The sequence below is a fragment of the Stylophora pistillata genome, chromosome 2 (assembly GCF_964205215.1).
Source record: "Stylophora pistillata chromosome 2, jaStyPist1.2, whole genome shotgun sequence".
NCBI classification, from domain to species: Eukaryota; Metazoa; Cnidaria; class Anthozoa; order Scleractinia; family Pocilloporidae; genus Stylophora; species Stylophora pistillata.
In genome coordinates, this window is record NC_142520.1 from 55,442,617 (window position 1) to 55,461,311 (window position 18,695).

General features: G+C 39.3%; 2 protein-coding genes and 1 non-coding gene across 4 annotated transcripts in view; 2 read left to right on the forward strand and 1 right to left on the reverse strand.

The window, feature by feature from the left end:
- The window catches only part of LOC148740489 (organic cation transporter protein-like), a 40,915-nt gene extending 22,727 nt beyond the window's left edge, over window positions 1-18,188 (forward strand). The window contains exon 4 of the mRNA XM_088748559.1: window positions 17,844-18,188. Within this exon, the coding sequence (XP_088604685.1) occupies window positions 17,844-17,878 (35 nt within the window). The 3' untranslated portion in view covers window positions 17,879-18,188. The remainder of the gene's footprint in view (window positions 1-17,843) is intronic.
- On the forward strand, window positions 1,843-1,916 carry Trnas-aga (transfer RNA serine (anticodon AGA)). The gene has a single exon. It is a non-coding gene; the product is annotated as a tRNA-Ser (tRNA).
- LOC111345898 (uncharacterized) lies at window positions 4,363-10,114 on the reverse strand. 2 transcript variants are annotated; one of them, XM_088748545.1, is made up of 5 exons: window positions 9,708-10,114; window positions 7,975-8,712; window positions 7,136-7,408; window positions 6,024-6,263; window positions 4,363-5,551 (listed from the first exon to the last, which is right to left on the reverse strand). In XM_088748545.1, exons 1-5 carry the CDS (start codon window positions 9,985-9,987, stop codon window positions 5,214-5,216), a joined length of 1,869 nt encoding a protein of 622 aa, XP_088604671.1. In that variant the 5' UTR covers window positions 9,988-10,114; the 3' UTR covers window positions 4,363-5,213. The 2 variants fall into 2 exon arrangements, with proteins under 2 accessions (XP_088604671.1, XP_088604673.1); XM_088748547.1 differs by having other exon boundaries at window positions 7,975-8,829; window positions 9,708-9,838.
- Window positions 18,189-18,695: the final 507 nt, after the last annotated feature.

An 18,695-nucleotide genomic window follows, 5' to 3' on the forward strand; every position in this document is an offset into this window, starting at 1 on the left:
ATATCATTTACATAGTTGTCAGACAAAACAGTTTCATAAGAAGAGGTCTTTTGATGGAAACTTTTTCGGAGAGGGTAAATAAATTATGAAATGGAAGTATATAGAAAATATACATCAGAAAGGGATAGAAAAACGACTGCATACTCACTGGCAATAACCCTATCGCAGTTAAGTTTACAATTCAATTTTACCTTAAAATTTGGAATTTTGCTTTGTTTGTGTAATTAGTCTTACATACCACTACTTTTAAACAGTAATTTTTTTTAAAAACTGCCGTCTTTCCAATGTAAGTAGATTTCGCTAATGTAATAGTAACCCATCAGATGTAGATTCCATGATGAAACCGTGCTGAAAATAAATTTTAGAATAGCTGAATAATCAGGCATCGACCAAGAATGTTATTCTGATCCGTGGGTTCAACTTTAATAGGTGCCGTCGCAGCTGTTCTTTTGGTCCTGTAACGCGACGCGTTCTCCCTCAGGCTCGATTACCTGCCGCTGTTCGGTAACCGGAGCCCGCGCTCCTCCTTGAACCTACGCGCTTCTCACCGAACCCACGAAAAAGGCCGGACTCGAGAGAGCAGCGGAAAGTGAGTCTAGTTCTCCCTCCGGGCCCCTAAAAGACATTCACCTGCCTCGGCGACCCTCTCCAGTTGCGCTCCCACAAGAACAATGTTTCGTCGGTATTTATTGCAGGGTGTCAGTGGGATTAACTGTTAGCCGTAAAAAGCCAAAAAATGCAACCAGTAGCCGCGAAAATAATCACCTCATTGAGACCGTCTCCTTCTGATATGATTATCGACGGAATTGAACAAGGGTCAAAGCGGGTAGTTGACCCTGCGATGAAATCAGAAATTCTCGTTTTCGAGAGTATAAATTATTTGAGCCTCTCTTGTCTTGGAACAAACCCCCCAAACATTGTACTTCTCTTTCACAGGAAATTTAATAGGGCTGATTGATTTCGTGAGATTACAGTGTAGCGTATGATAACAGAGATGCATTCAGAACACAAAACTTAAAGTATTCTCTCACCTATTTCAGATGAACAGAAAGAGATATTAACGTGTGGTCAAATAGCCAGCAGATTTGAAGCCAAGTAGACGCAGGAGCCTCAACCTCGTTCCCAGGGTCTCTCATCTCTCGCTACAGGGGGGTAGAGAGGGAAGGGGTTTCGAGGAGATAAGAGACCGTGGGAACGAGGTTGGCAGGAGCCCTTGATAGAGGTTATTGTTTATTTACAGGTACCCTATCATTGTTCAATATTTTACCAGAACTGTGTTGATTATTTTTACTTGTTTTCAGATAAAGCGGACTATCCTCTGGAAGAATTAAAGAAATGAGTCAAACAACAAACATATGAAATACGTTTCATATGAGAAAGAAATGAGTGTTAATTACCGCTTTCTGTTACCTCTATACATTACCTTAATTAATTCTTTGGATATTTACAAACGAGTTTACCTTGAAAGTAAATTTTTGAACTAAAAGAGCTTAGTTAAGACCATGTTAGACTTATGAGTGTCTGGAGTAATTTCTCGGAAATCTGATAGATATGTAACTTCCCTTCTTCTACTAAAGAGAAAGGTTAGGAACCCAACTGTAAGCGTAACGCAAATCAATCAAGTTATTAATCCTCTTTGTCGATAGAGATCTTTAGCAATAAATGATTTCTTTGGGTTATGTGTATCTGTGAACATGTGAAGGCTTATTAGTAATAGTTCAAAAGAGAGAAAGAAATAGGAAACGAACTGGGGAAATGTCTATAGTTTTCTTTTCGACTAATTTGTTAGTTTGTAAAGATGAAACAATTTTTAGTGTAATAAGTTGACCCTTGCTCACGGTAGTCTCCAGTAGCTCAGTGGTTAGAGCATCCGACTAGATCTCGGAGGGTCGTGGGTTCAAGTCCCATCTGGGGCTCGGATTTTTCTATTACACTAATTTGTTAGTTAGTTAAGAATAAATAGTAGCGAGAAAAATACACAACGTTTCGATGACTCCATGTCATCATTCTCAAGTGAGAATGATATACGGTATGAATTAAAAGAGCTTATACGGTATACGATATACGGTACCGTACGGTATAAATTAATTATTCATTTTTATTCTCTTCTCACTTGAGAACGATGACCTGGAGTCATCGAAACGTTGTGTATTTTTCTCTCTAATATTTATTCTTAAATGTCTAACAATATCTAATGTCATCCGAATTTGATAGTTCTACCTTTATGATCTGTCGGGTTTTGTCCAGCGAGACCGAGCGAGCAATACACTTGGGAGTTGAGCAAAATGTTCAGCCCAACTCAATTTTCTTTCGACTAGAAAAGGAAAATTTGTCTATGTCTTTGAACCTAATAAATGCGCTTATCAAGTCGGTTTTTTTTAGTTTGTTTGTTACTGATATAACTTGGTCGCGATGGAAGTAATTTGTGCCTGGTCGATTTTGTATTTTTCTTCGGTTGCGCGTTTATTTTGCATAGTCTGGAGTCAGTTGAAAGTTCTACCAGACGGATAACACATCCTCTGTTCTTATTAAACTGGAGTGACTACGAACGTAAAACTGTGGAAGGTGAATGCCCTGAATTTTAAAAGCCAATGTTTCGAGTAATAGTTCTGCGTCTCTTTGATTCAGCAACCTGTCGACCTTTAAAACGTCAGTTTTTTAAAATTCACTATGGCGTCTTAGGTACATTTATAAACTTCTATTGGATAATCAGCTACATTTCTCACTTGCCTGTCCATGTATACGAAACAGTTTTCTTAGAGACAAGCAAACTACCTCTTGTTCCTACTCCGATGTTGGCATAAGCTTAGAACACTTTTTGAGAAGTTGCCAAAATTAACGGTTCCACTTGGAGTTTACCGTTCTTGCCTGTGGAAGAAAATTATCTCACAATCTTATTATCAGGCTTTACAAGGTGACATATTTCCGTTTAATTTAATTGTTTCTTACGGTTATAAACTGTGTCTCGCACCTGGAGGTTAGTAATTGTTAAATATCTATCCAACTGTATGACATTGAACCAAGATAATATCAACAGTTGATTTTCTCTTGCATTGAACACAACCATCAAACATTAAAACCAAAACTTCAATAAACCAATCTTTACTCATTACTGGACCATACAACTTCATTATATTTTAATAAAAGAGTAGACACAAGCTAAAAGCCCTCCTGTACTCGGTGACATGCGAATCATGGGACGAGTAATGTGGGGGACTTGCTATGCGAATTTCGTGGTGTTAGCACGGCTGTAGGAGTCAGGGAGGGTATGCATCTAGTTAAAGATGGCGCACCGATCGTTAAATTGGGGAAGGACTTTGTGGTGAAAACGGCTTCATTTTGTTTTTGTAATCAGTGGGATATTAATTTTTGGTACGATCACTAAATAATCCAATGATATTCTGCACGGTTTATCCGCAAGTTAACCATAGTGCCACTTTGATCAATAATTTTCGTATAATTTGGATAGGATAGTGCTGTTACATAAATATCTGTCCAAGCTTTATCTTTGAAGTCTTAGCCCAGACAGAAATGTCTACCTTAAATGTCAGTAAATAGAAATTTAGAATATCACCGTTACTTCAGTTCGTTTGTTTTGAGTAGTTTCATCAAACACTTCAATTTCATCAGGTCGAAAAGAGTGACTTCTTGCCAAGAATGACTGGGTGAAGGGACTGCATAAACTGTAGACAGATGGTGGACTGTAGGTGAATCCAAGGTTTGAGCTAGAACTTGTGTTGGACGAGGCGTAAGAAAACATTTCTCTTTGCCATGTTCCCACCAATAACGTAGCTCCATTTTCTGCCTTTAAAAGCACACACAACCCACAATTCCTCTATTCGCTCCGACGAAGGGCTAACGCTCGAAACGTCAGCTTTTGTAATCGTTACGGTGGCCAATTTACCATTTCAACTTTGTTGATTTATCCAGACTTTTTAAATAGAAGTCGATTACACGAGTTCTGGAAAATAATTAACAGCGAGTAGTTTCATATGTTAAAATAAAGACACATTTTTCACTGGAAATGAAAAGGAAAGTGTAAGCGATCGATGATTCACTCACTCCCTGATGTGCTGATGTATCCGCCAAAGATGTATTTTCCCACACGGACAATGGTCACTGTCCGCCCTTTGTTGTCACACCTCGAGTGGAAGATAGAGGCAGCCCAACCATTCACTGATGCTCGCCAACAGCGCTGCCAGAAAGAAGACTGGGTCTGCTCAACAGATCCTAACCAAAACCTCAATGGAGCAGGTGATGACCATGGTTCATCAATATTACGGATTCCTCCAAACCTTGATATGGAAGAGAAGTATAGTAAGGCTTGTTTAATTTGGCCAATTTTTTAGCGAGCAATTTCGGTTTCGGTCCAGCGACACAGTTTAATCCGAAATAAGACATTGTTGTATAAATTGTTACAGAAATCGCTTCCTCAATTTTAAAAACTAACTTTTACGTTCATTTTACTGACACATCCCCACCCTCGCATACACTTCTTTCCTTTTTACCCAGTGATTACGAGATTGCTCATCAGTGGAGTGGAAACCCATTTTCGTGGGATCCCACACATCAACACCATAGGAAGCCACAAAGGTTGCTAGTGAAACTACTGATTAATATACTTACTACAATACAAACAAAAGAATATCAACAGTTGATTTTCTCTTGCATTGATCGCAACCATAAATAATTTAGAACAAAAATTCATTAACCCAGTCTTAACTCGTTACTCGACCATACAACTTCATTATATTCTAGTCGAAAAGTAGAGACAAACTTAAAGTCCTCCTTTACTCGGTGACATGTGAATCATGGGACGAGTAATGTGGGGGACTCGATATGCAAATTTGGTGGTGTTCATGGTCATCGGAGTATGGGGAGGGTATACATCTAATTAAAGATGGCGCACCGATCGTTAAAATGAGGAAGGACTTTTTGATGATAACGGCTTCAAGTTGTTTTTGTAATCACAAGATCATTAGCTTTCAGTACAATCACTACGTAATCGAATGATATTCTACACGGTTTATCCGCAAGTTGATCATAATGTCATTCTGCTCAATAATTTTCGTATAATTTGGACAGTATAGTGCTGTTACATAAAAATCTCTTTAAGCTTTTATCTTTGAAGCCTTAACAGAGGCATAAACGACTGCCTCGATTGTCAGTGAATAGGGAATTTAGAATATCACCGTTACTTCAGTTCGTTTGTTTCAAGTGGTTTCATAAAACACTTCAACTTCATCAGGTTGAAATTTGTAACTTCCTGCCAGGAATGATTGGGTGAAGGAGCTGCGATAACTGTGGCCAAATAGTGGACTGTAGGTGTGTCCAAGGTCTGAGTAAGAATTTGTGTTGGATGAGGCGTAGCGGGCAATGTGAATATCGTGTCCTCCACCAAATATGGGTCCATAGCTAGAACAACTGTAAAAGGAGTAACGACGAGAACTATACTTTCCTGTTTGAGGCAGTTTCACTGGTCCCCAGTCTGGCTTGTTAACCAATGAAAACAAAAAGGCGCTTGAACTGTATTGGTATTTACAACTAGAAGCTAATAAACAAAATGGTAAAAAAGAATTACGAACTATCTCAGTATGAGAGATGAAAGTGAATATTTGTGATGGTAGGCCATAGAAGCATTTAAAACGAACAAGAAACGTACTTTTAGGTAACAACCACGGTAAAACAAAGAGCTATAGAACAGAAAATTCTACAGCACGGATGATTGGAGCCATTCCTACAACTGAAGGAATTGTTGCGTAAATACAGGGAACAGTTGTATCTAATCGGGCACGATCTTTTGTCAAAATAGAACAATTCCAATAAGATAATCAGACAACAGGAAATCTTTAACAAAATCTATCTCCGGGTTCAAGTTATTTCAGAAGAGGGACTTTTAAATAAAAGTCCCTTTCGTGAGTTCCCGAACAATAATTAACGGCGTGCAATTTCATAAGTTAAATATAGACATCTTTCTCGGCGGAGGGAGAAAGGAAAATGAAAGCGATCGATGATTCACTCACGCGAGGTCCATGAACTGTTGGTGTATCCACCAAAGATGTATCTTCCCACACGGATAATGGTCACTGTTGGCCCTTTGTTATCACACAATGAGTGGAAGGTTGAGGCAGTCCAGCCATCCACTGATGCTCGCCAACAGCGCTTCCATTGAGAGGACTGGCTTCGTTCAACTGACCTAAGCCAACTGCTTAGGGTGTCCAGGTGATTGTCATTACTTGCTAGTATTACTGATAGTCCCAAACCTTAATAGGGAAGACAAAATTTGAGACTTGTTGAAAATGATCCAGAGAACTTTTATATACGTATGATGCACGATCCTCGCAGTAGAAAGCGCTATTTATGCTATAGCGAAAATCAGACCTGTAAAAAATCAGGCCTGTACGAACCACTGACCTCTGCTCCCAGTTGGCTTGTTAGCTCAACTGGTAGAGCGCTGCACTGGTATCGCAAAGGTCAGTGGTTCGAATCCCGTACAGGCCTGATTTTTTTCAGGTCTGATTTTCGCTATTGCATAAATAGCGCTTTCTACTGCGAGGATCGTGCATCATACGTATCTATAACCGCAGCTGAAAATAGATCAACCTCATATATTCATCATATCAGAGCTTTTATAGGATAGTAGTTGTGCGATCTTAGCGTAGGTTTTGCCTTTACACCACTTAAATTCTTGTTCTTGATTTTGTTTTTTGCATAAATTTGGTGTGACAGAGGTAGCCTCTATATTTTGATTGAAAGTCTGAGCGGGAAACTAATTTGCAGTCTGCCAAAATTAATTAATTTGCGCATTCTCGACGTTTAACCGCTGTGTTTATGACTATAAGATTGTGACCATCTCAATAAAAATTTTGGTATGCTCCTCCCGAGCTAACTATTGTAATTTTTCTGTCCGTCGATCCCACAAATTATGTTTCCACTCCCTGGATTCAGTCGCGGATCATTTACGAGTGCTTTTCAGGGACAGAAAGGAAAAACAAAACAACTTCAATTACGTTTGTTTTTTTTTTAGGACTGGATCCGTTTAAGAGACATATCGAGCTTTGAAGACAAGTTTTAAGATATCTGACGTAAAATGCTCTCTAAACAGTATAGTAAAAGGAAAACTGATGAATGATACCAATCGATCTCGTTGCAATCACAGTGGTCGCTGTCTCTGCCGAGCCCAAGCTGTTTGTTGCCCGACAGATGTACTCTCCTTCAACATTCTCCTTAGCTGTATTAACAACCAGACATCCCGCTTCCTGAGAAACCGGAAAAAGGGCAGAAGACTTTTGAGCCCGCGACCATTCGACTTTGGGACGAGGAGAGCCTGAGGCAGCACAGCAGAGCCTCAGATTAGTTCCCAGGCCACGGATAACCTCCGGGGGCTTGTTGGTAAATTTTGGTAGTTCTGAATGGAAAGAAAATTGTCAAGTATGATGCACTAAAGTTCCTAAATAGGGACAATGTGTTTTAGATTTAAGGTAATCATGGGCAGAAACACCCAATCTTAGAAGACTTGACATAGTTCATAAAATTAAATGCAACTGTGGTTTCGGGGCTTTTTACGAAGAACGTTACGCCAGAACCGTCACTGACAAGGAGACTCAGGATTTTCTGGAAAATCTTACTTTATTTGCCTAGGATTACTGAAATAATGAAATAAACCTCTTCGGTTATTGTCCTGTGTCTTCCAGTACAAAATATGAACACGATTAGAAACTTCTCGAAGCTGTGTCAAGCAGCTATGTGTCGTTCTGTGTCTCACATTCGTGGGTGTATGAGTTCAACTAAAGGTTGTCCTTTTTCACTCATATTCAATGTAGTTTTCGGTTAAGGTACCATTACACTCTTTCCAACTTTACTTTTTGTCTTGCAAGTTTGACAAATCGAGTAACTGTGCCACTTAAATTATCCGCAGACTTTTTGATCAACGGAAATTAAATACAGAAATGGCTCAAAAGAAGAAGATTCTACCTTTTACTTGCAATCTGCTTATGATTCTGAACATTCCCAGACCAAAGTGAGCTGTACATATGTACGATCCAATATGTGACCTTTGCACGCTTTTGATTCGAAGTGCTCCATCTTCCACAGTAGCACCAGATAGAGTTCCACCAAGCTTACGCCATGTTATCTTGGACGACAGATGGCCTTGAACCCAACAGTAAAATATTGCTGGCTCGTTCACAAAGACTTCCTGAGATACTGGATACACACTGATCTTCGGTGGAACAATACATTCTCCTTTTGGTCCCTGAATACCAACCAATCCTCTGCTGCCTTTGTTTCCTTTTAAGCCAATAGATCCTTTTTGTCCTGGATTACCCTTTGATCCAGTCTCTCCTCTAATACCGGTTGCTCCAACGGACCCTTTATCGCCTTTGTCGCCTTTGTCGCCTTTTACTCCTTGAGGTCCCACAGGTCCTCTTCTGCCACTCGCGCCTGGAGCCCCGATAGGACCTTGAGGGCCTTGTGGGCCGATTTTCCCAGGGGCTCCTTTTTCTCCTTTGTAGCCTGGATATCCATGGGCACCTGGAGGACCTGGAGGTCCTGTCTGGCAAATGTTGTTTGTGACATTGCAGTACTCATTGAGTTTGTTGTTGATTTCCTGGCGGACTTGCTGCAGAGTTATTGTTCCTGCAGCAACATTTCTTCTCTCTCTTTGATGATCATGGATGCCTGATGACACACTTCCTTTTTTGCTTTCAAAACCTTTAGAAGTTACGATAAGAAACATTTATTTTGGGATAAATGCATTTTAAAGTGTGAAAGAAGAAGCTGAGTCGATGTATTCGTTTATTAATCGATGTTTACGGTGAAGAGGAAGAACTAAGAAAATAAAGACAAAAAGAAAATTTAAAAACTTTCATATGCTCACGAGATCGTCGTAAAATTGTGTAACTCAACCTAAAATACAGTCAGAGTTGAGGAGCAGAATAATTAATAAAGGGAACCTTTCACTTCTAAACATTTTGTCGAAAAATAACCCGAGGGCTGTCCAAGGCTGCCTTCAGTCTTGAGACATTTCAGCTGAGAGATCATGTTAAGCAAGGACATTGAACATCGCGCATCGCGCATTGCGTCCTGTTCCTCGGAAATATTTCAAATTCTACGTTCGTGAAAATCTCGGTGCCAAAATTGGCGGGGATCAAACGCATTAGTCTAAGAGAATGAAAATGTATACTGCTGTGTTTCAGGAATTTAAAACAGTGGGAGTCATTACTGCGATTTAGTTCAACAAAATGTCACTTGATCCAATATGCATTCTTCAGTGGCCTGACGCACGAATGCACGTCACCCTAATACTATCGTTATACGAAAGCAGATGTTTTCAATGACCCCAATCACAAAGTGTAATGATGAGGAAAACAAGTCATCGTTGATTTCCTTAAGGGGCACTTTGTTGCATAAGGCCGGTTAAAAGAGAAAATAATTGAGATCTCAACGACACTTGAGTTTGGCCTCTTGGGAAACTTAATCTGTGCATGTCACGGGAAGAAGGCAGGATCACAAACATGTAAAATACAACTGATATTTCAGCTGATTTTATGGTTATCGAAAATGGAATTGTAGCTAAACGTTGAGTAATCTGAATGTTGATGTAATGGAGAATTAGGCTGGCAAAAAAAATCTCTTTGTGGTACGATAAAGTAATATCGCTGATTAAAAGGATTTAAGAACAGAGCTTCGTGTAACAAGTGACTTACCAAAGATAACATCAGGCCTTCCCTTACTCTTTCTTGTTTGTACAGTTTCCTGAAACGGGAACCTCTTCTCCACAATTCTCTTTAACTTGGCTTTCAGGTCACCGTCAATCCGTCGAATTCGATTTTCAAGCCTTGTTTCCAGTGCTTTCGAATTGTTGTATACAAACTCGATCCTCATAAACAACAACATCACAAGAGTCAAGGAAGTCACCGAAATAGCCACGGAAATTACGCTGATCTTTTCACTAGGTTTCGCACGGACGTTCTTCTTTGCATCCATTTCTGTATTAGTGGTCTTTAAACAGGTAAAATATGGTTCGCTCGCAGGGACTGATTCGCCTCTACAAGTTAACACGAAACATTACTTTCAGCAACTGCTTCGGCTTACCCCTTATAGCCAAGAATATCGTTTACACAGTTGTCAGACAAAACAGATTAAATTTCATAAGAAGAGGTCTTTTGACTGAAATTTTTGCGGAGAGGGTAAATGAATTATGAAATGGAAGTATATAGGAAATATACATCAGATAGGGATAGAAAAACGACTGCATACTCACTGGCAATAACCCTATCGTAGTTAAGTTTACAATTCAATTTTACCTTAAAATTTGGAATTTTGCTTTGTTTGTGTAATTAGTCTTACATACCACTACTTTTAAACTGTAATTTTTTTTAAAAACTGCCGTCTTTCCAATGTAAGTAGATTTCGCTAATGTAATAGTAACCCATCAGATGTAGATTCCATGATGAAACCGTGCTGAAAATAAATTTTAGAATAGCTTAATAATCAGGCATCGACCAAGAATTTTATTCTGATCCGTGGGTTCAACTTTGATAGGCGCCGTCGCAGCTGTTCTTTTGGTCCTGTAACGCGACGCGTTCTTCCTCAGGCTCGATTACATGCCGCTGTTCGGGAACCGGAGCCCGCGCTCCTCTTCGAACCCACGGGGAAGGACGAAAAAGGCCGGACTCGAGAGAGCGGCGGAAAGCGAGTCTAGTTCTCCCTCCCGGCCCCTAAAAGACATTCACCTGCCTCGGCGACCCTCTCAAGTTGCGCTCCCACAAGGACAAGGTTTCGTCGGTATTTATTCCAGGGTGTCAGTGGGGTTAACTGTTAGCCGTAAAACGGCCAAAAAATGCAACCAGTAGCCGCGAAAATAATCATCTCATTGAGACAGTCTCCTTCTGATATGATTATCGACGTAATTGAACAAGGGTCAAAGCAGGTAATTGACCCTGCGATGAAATCAGGAATTCTCGTTTTCGAGAGTATAAACTATTTGAGCCTCTCTTGTCTTGGAACAAACCCCAAACATTGTACTTCTCTTGCACAGGAAATTTAATAGGGCTGATTGATTTCGTGAGATTACAGCGTATGGTAACAGAGATGCATTCCAAACACAAAACTTAAAATATTCTCTCACCTATTTCAGATGAACAGAAACAGATATTAACGTGTGGTCAAATAGCCAGCAGATTTGAAGCCAAGAAGACGCAGGAGCCTCAACCTCGTTCCCAGGGTCTCTCATCTCTCGGTACAGGGGGGTAGAGAGGGAAGTGGGGTCGAGGAGATGAGAGACCGTGGGAGCGAAGTTGGCAGGAGCCCCTGATATAGGTTATTGTTTATTTACAGATACCCTGTCATTGTTCAATATTTTACCAGAACTGTGTTGATTATTTTACTTGATTTCAGATAAAGCGGACAATCCTCTGGAAGAACTAAAGAAATGAGTGTTAATTACCACTTTCTGTTACCTGTATACATTACCTTAATTACTTCTTTGGATATTTACAAACGAGTTTACCTTGAAAGTAAATGTTGGAATTAAAAGAACTTAGTTAAGACCATGTTACACTTATGAGTGTCTGAAGTAATTCGTGCTTAGCAACCTCCCGTGTGCATCCATAACTCAATAGTGTACGCTGTGGTGTTTACCATTTGTTAAAGCGTAGGAACCCAACTGCAAGCGTAACGCAAATTAATCAAGTTATTGATCCTCTTTGTCGATAGAGACCTTCAGCAATAAATGATTTCTTTGGGTTATGTGTCTGTGAATATGTGTAGGCTTATTAGTAATAGTTCAAAAGAGAGAAAGAAAAAAGGAAACGAACTGGGCAAATGTCTATAGTTTTGTTTCGACTAATTTGTTAGTTATACCTTTATGATGTGTCGGGTTTTGTTCAGCGAGACCGAGCGAGCAATACACTTGGGAGTTGAGCAAAATGTTCAGCCCAACTCAATTTTCTTTCGAGTAGAAAAGGAAAATTTGTCTAAGTCTTTGAACCTGATAAATGCGCTTATGAAGTCGGTTTTTTTTAGTTTGTTTGTTACTGATACAAATTGGTCGCGATGGAAGTAGTTTGTGCCTGGTCGATTTTGTTTTTTTCTTCGGTTGCGCGTTTATTTTGCATGGTCTGGAGTCAGTTCAAAGTTGTACCAGACGGATAACACATCCTCTGTTCTTATTAAACTGGAGTGATTACGAACGTAACACTGTGGAAGGTGATGCCCTGAGTTTTAAAATCCAATGTTTCGAGTAATAGTTCTGCGTCTCTTTGATTCAGCAACCTGTCGACCTTTGAAACGTCAGTTTTTCAAAATTTACTATGGCGTCTTAGGTACATTTATGAACTTCTATTGGACAATTAGGTACATTTTTCACTTGCCTGTCCATGTATACGAAACAGTTTTCTTAGATACCAGCAAACTACCTTTTGTTCCTACTCCGATGTTGGCATAAGCCTAGAACACTTTCTGAGAAGTTGCCCAAGTTAACGGTCCCAGTTGGAGTTTACCGTTCTTGCCTGTGGAAAAAAATTATCTCACAATCTTTTTCCGTTTAATTTAATTGTTTCCTACGGTTATAAATTGTGTCTCGCACCTGGAGGTTAGTAATTGTTAAATATCTATCCAACTGTATGACATTGAACCAAGAGAATATCAACAGTTGATTTTCTCTTGCATTGAACACAACCATCAAACATTAAAACCAAAACTTCAATAAATCAATCTTTACTCAGTAATCGACCATACAACTTCATTATATTTTAATAAAAGAGTATACACAAACTTAAAGCCCTCCTGTACTCAGTGACATGCGAATCATGGGATGAGTAATGTGGGGGACTCGCTAAGCAAATTTCGTGGTGTTAGCACGGCTGTAGGAGTCAGGGGAGGGTATGCATCTAGTTAAAGATGGCGCACCGATCGTTAAATTGGGGAAGGACTTTGTGGTGAAAACGGCTTCATTTTGTTTTTGTAATCAGTGGAATATTAATTTTTGGTACGATCACTAAATAATCCAATGATATTCTGCACTGTTTATCCACAAGTTAACCATAGTGTCACTTTCATCAATAATTTTCGTGTAATTTGGATAGTATAGTGCTGTTACATAAATATCTGTCCAAGCTTTATCTTTGAAGTCTTAGCTCAGACAGAAACGTCTGCCTCGATTGTCAGTAAATAGGAATTTAGGATATCACCGTTACTTCAGTTCGTTTGTTTTGAGTAGTCTCATAAAACACTTCAATTTCATCAGGTCGAAAAGAGTGTCTCCTTGCCAAGAATCATGATTGGGTGAAGGGACTGCAAAAACGGTAGACAGATGGTGGACTGTAGGTGAATCCAAGGTTTGAGTTAGAATTTGTGTTGGATGAGGCATAGTTGACAATGTGAAGATCGTGTCCTACGCCAAATATGGGTCCATAGCAAGAACAACTGTATATGGAGTAGCGACCAGAACTATACTTTCCTGTGTGAGACAGTTTCACTGGTCCCCAGCCTGGCTTGTTAACCAATGAGAACAAAAAGGCGCTTGAACTGTATTGGTATCTACAATTGGAAGCTAATAAGCAAAATGGTAAAAAAGAATTACAAACTATTTCAGTAATAATAATAATAATCGACTTTATTTAAAGAGGGTAGACACATAACAGCTTGCTCTGATAAACCAGTGGCCAGTGGTAAGAGGAAAAGTTGAATATTTTTAACACAAGGCCACAGAAGCACTTAAAACGAACATGAAACGTACTCAAAAACAAAGAGTTATCGAATAGGTAGTTCTACCACCAGGATGATTTTAACCATTCCTACGAGTAGAGGAATTTTTGTGTAAGTTCAAGGAACAGCTTTTCCTAATCAAGCATGATCTTTTGTCGAGACAAAAATATTCCAATCAGATCATCAGACAACAGGAAACCGCGTTGACAAAATCTCTTTTCAGGTTCAAGTTGTTTCAGAGGAAAGACCTTTTCAAATAGAAGTCAGCTACTCGAGTTCTGGAAAATAGTTAGCGGCGAGCAGTTTCATATGTTAAAATAGACACATTTTTCAGTGGAGAGGAAAAGGAGAGTGAAAGTGATCGATGATTCACTTACTCCAAGTTAATTATTCAACAATCGATTCTTGAGGTCAGTTCGTGAACTGTGTTTACAAAAATTAGCGACTGGCCCGAAGATAATTTGCAGATTTAGCAAGTAGAACATTAGTACTAAGTTGGAGGTAAGGCCCGGTTCAGACGCAAAACTTTTCGTGAGCCGAACTCAATTTGAATTTGAATCGACCCAAATTAACAAAAGTACGCCTGTTGATTCAGACGCCGTTCTTTATGGCCGTTCCAGATACAGTTCAAGTAAAAGCAGTCAAACGGCTTGCAAATACATTGTAATAATTTATGCATAAGGATCGGCACATAAAAAGTACGGCGTTTGAATCAAAGCGGTTCCAAAGCGGTTTCAAAGGCGTTCCAAAGGCGAAATTCTCGATTGAGCCAGGCGAGAAGAACGGATGAGCCGTTCCAAATTGAAAGAGCCGTTCCAAATAGATTGAGACGCCGATCTTTTCATTTACTTAATTCAAGGAATTTAGTTCGGCTCATGAAAAGATCAACGTCTGAATCGGGTCTAAGTCTCAGTTCAGGACTGGTGTACTTTTGGAGAAATTAAGAAAAATATGATAGAATATAGGAATTTTATCCAGCCGGGGAAGACTCAGAAAAGAAATATTTAAACTTTTGTACATCAGATAAGCTTGCCTAAAAAGTAAAAGCTTTCGGCGAGCCCTCTAGCCCCGACACAACTGACATATCGTGTAACCTCACCGCTTTAGGTGAGGTTAGTAAGTGATTAAGTCTTGAAGTCTAACCGAAAGCTTTTACTTTTAGGCAAGGTTATCCTGTGGAAAAAAGTTTAAATTTTTCTAAAAATATAATATTCGTTTTACCCTGCAGCCAAAATGGCCGAACGTGTACCTTGATAAATCATCCATTATTTTGTTTATGTTAACCTCATAAAACAATTAAGATGATAAATGTCACTGGGTCTGCTGTAGGTATTAAGCTGTAGCGTTTCAATGGACTTAAGAGATTTACATTTACACTTTTTAGGCAAAATGTTTCCTTGTAAGTAAGGCCTTCCGCCGAGAACAATCATCCATTGTTACCATGGCAACACCAATGTTACAACCTTGTTAAGGAGGATTTTAATGCATCCCTCGGGTACCTAAATGCATACAAAATTTAAGGGGAGGGGGTTGAAAATATTCATTTCTCTAATTGTTTGACTCTTACTCACCAAGCACTCTTAATTGTTAAACTTCTTTTGAACAAATAAAAGGAACAAAAACATTAAGAGAAAATTAATGGTGAAGGAGTTAACTCGCTTTCACTCCATGTAACTTCTCCCTATAATATCCATACATTATACAGTAAACAGGTAATGAGCATACTCAAACTTATCAGGTGGAAATTGTTATCTTGATCTTACACCCAATTCTCATAACTAATTTACAAGGAAATGTGTAGCAGCTAGAGGGGAGATTTATCAGATCTTGGGGGTTAAATGATTAGAGTCAATTCTCCACACCTTCAAACTTGGAATTCATTTTGCGTTGTTCGTAGTATTGTACCTTTGATGATATTACTCTAAATGATTTTGAACTATCCAACTTTTCATCGGTTTACATTTTGCCAATAACAGTAAATGAATAGTTCCACCACAGACTCGAAGAAGCCTTACAGAAAAAATAGCGGACTGATGATTAAATATGGCGGACCAACTGAGCAGGACTTTTCTGAGGATGATGGCTTAATTCTGTTTCTGATTTTTGAATCAGAGGATCATTGTCGGTTTAGTAGAGTCACTTTACTTATTGTTCACAGTATCGTATAGAGGATGAGATAGTCTACTCCATCCTTGACCCACCTCTGTATGATTCTTCAAATTTGGAAGAGTCAGCACTTTTGAAGACGTGTCACATTCTTATCGAAGTCTTGTTCTGATCCGGTTTAAGTTTCTTTTCTTACTTTCCTAAATTTTCAAATATTTGTGTCAGGTTTGTGAACGGCATGGTATATTATGGGCTGTCACTGAGTTCAGGAGAATTTGGAGGAAGTATCTATATGAATTTTATACTGACGAGTTTGGTGGAAATCCTTACAAATATCCTGGTTCTTCACAACTTTAACAGGTATTGGGACATTTTAGTTAGGACGAACAGCAAGTTTGAGGACACAACGGTCTGCGCATGATCAAACTTCAAGACGGCCAGTGATCGTACTCCTGCTAGCGGTGGTAGATCATCTTAATGCTTGTAATGAAATCTTTTTGTCAGAAAAGCCGTAAATTTTTTTTTATTTTAATATTTTGTGCGGCTTCCTGCCGTGCAGCCAACCAAAATTGATTCTTAGTTGAAATTTAAAAATGATCTCTGGCTAAAACGATTAAAAACTACAAGGCCCCTACCAGCTTTCGACTACCCGAACTGCAGTCTTCGACGGGTAAATAATTCTCTTGCACATACCTGAAGTTTGATTGCTGAGTCACTTTTGACAAGATTGGCTTAATAGCCGGCCGCTGTTAGGCTTTACTGAGCCCACGCTCCTTTCCCGTAGGATCTCTACTTGAGGAGGAACGGAATCAAGAAAGCGAAATGAAGTCTGTTAAAGATAATTATTTTCCCTTTGTTTGGCACTAGATCGGAAATTGAATTGAAAACTAATTTGTCACTTATCTTTATGAAAAGAAATACATGTTTTAACCAATTGCATGTGCTTGTTCTTTGCCAGGTTTGGTCGTCGGAAAACTTTAGTAGCTTACATGATTTTAGCAGGAGTCACTGTGGTGGCAGTTTCCTTGATACCAAATGGTACTAATAACACAGGTACTTGAGAAACGATGTTCTTTATCTTTTTCTGATATCAACTCAAATTCCCCGTAAATTTTAACGAAACCATTCCATATGTTTCTTTTCAGGTTACATCGCTGGTCGAGTGACGCTTGGCACTCTGGGTAAACTCTGTATTACCACTTCTTTCAACGCCATTTGCGTTTTCTCCGCTGAACTTTTCCCAACGATTGTCAGGTGAGATTTAAATAAAGTTGCCTCAAGGTTAAGCGGTCGAACCCTTCTAACTCTTGCCTCGGGGCACGGGGGCACGGGGTACGTCGGTTCATATCGAAGTGTCTATTAAACTCTGCTAAGCCTGCTGGTTTTTATTAATAATAATAATGATGATAATAATAATAATATAGGTTAATTGAGGCTCCCCCTTAGGGGCTTTTCAGCCACAATGTAGACTAATTAAGAGCTTAAAAATCCCAACTGGCAGGAGGCAGAGGAGCGCAGCCGAGGAGTTGAACTAGGGGCATCCGAGAACAAATCCAGTGAGAGGCAGAGTGGAGGACTTGAACCTGGGACACCGGATTACAAGTCCAGCATCCTAACCACACGGCCACGCCGCCTCTTTATGCTTCATTACTCTCAACTCGAGAAGACACGGCCATCTGTATGACACCAAAAACGACACTGAACAACAACCAGAACAAAATTCAGGCAAGGCAGAATTTGCCTGACTTACTGATTACAGACTTCGCCCACAGACAACTGTTCGCTTCTGAAAAGAGATATTAAAGTCCGCGGTAAAATAGCCCGCATATTTATAGCCAGGTAGAGGCAGGAGGCCCAACCTCGTTCCCAGGGTCTCTCCCCTCTCGCTGTAGGGGGGCGGTAAGATCAGAGACCCTGGGAAGGAGGTTGGCAGGAGCCCCCGGTAGAGATTATTGTTTATCTACATGTACCCTATTATTGTTGAATATTAAAACAGAACTGTGTTAATTATTTTCGCTTGTTTTCAGATAAAGACCATCCTCTTGAAGAACTAAAGAAATGAGGATTGACTGCTGCTTTCTGTTGCCTTTTTACATTACGTTATTAGTTCTCTGGACATTTACCAACGACTTTGCCTTGAAAGTAAATCTTTGAATTAATAGGACTTTGGTGAGACCATCTTAGAATACATTTCTGAGTGTCTGAAGTAATTTCTCGGAGTTCTGGTAGATATAGAATTTCCCTTCTAAAAAAGAGAAAGCTTAATAACCCAAACTATAAGCGTGACACTTATGATCAAGCTAGTAATTCTCTTTGTGTATAGAGACCTTCAACAATAAATGATTTCTCAGGGCTATGTGTATCTGTGAATATGTAAAGGTTTATCAGTAATATTTCCATAAGGTCGTAATAATAGCAAGTATGATAGATATTTTAAGAAATATACAACTTTTTTGAAAGACATGTTTCGACATGGCATATGCCATCTTCAGTCAATGAGTAACTGAGTGTGAACAATTATATAGCATACAAGTAGATGAATAAATTATTTACAATAGGATGTAATACGAAAGCGGGTACTAATTACAACGTGACACCAAAACATCAAAGGTGTTTAATTCTTTTCCTTCGCATATTATTGACAGAACTTTCAAGCGGTATCTTGACAGGTCTTCCCCTCAAGAAAGCCGGAACATTAATGATGACAACAATACACGTTACTTTAAACTCCCTTTTGTCGGCTATTATTCTAAAATAGCGAACCTTAAACTCCGACAACTCACTAAGGGCTTTTGCAAATCGTACCTAAATATCAAACTAGTTTTCACTTCTTTTAAAATGAAATACATGTTTAGTGTTAAAGATCGTACTCCTGATGC

Bases quoted from the DNA above. Each gene is read 5' to 3' on its own strand.
- LOC111345898 (XM_088748545.1), bottom strand. From the start codon at position 9,987: ATGGATGCAAAGAAGAACGTCCGTGCGAAACCTAGTGAAAAGATCAGC. The intron at 8,713-9,707 runs GTAAGTCACTTG...TAACTTCTAAAG, and splicing joins AAGGCCTGATGTTATCTTTG to GTTTTGAAAGCAAAAAAGGA. The intron at 6,264-7,135 runs GTATCATTCATC...TTCCCTATTAAG, and splicing joins GATTGCAACGAGATCGATTG to GTTTGGGACTATCAGTAATA.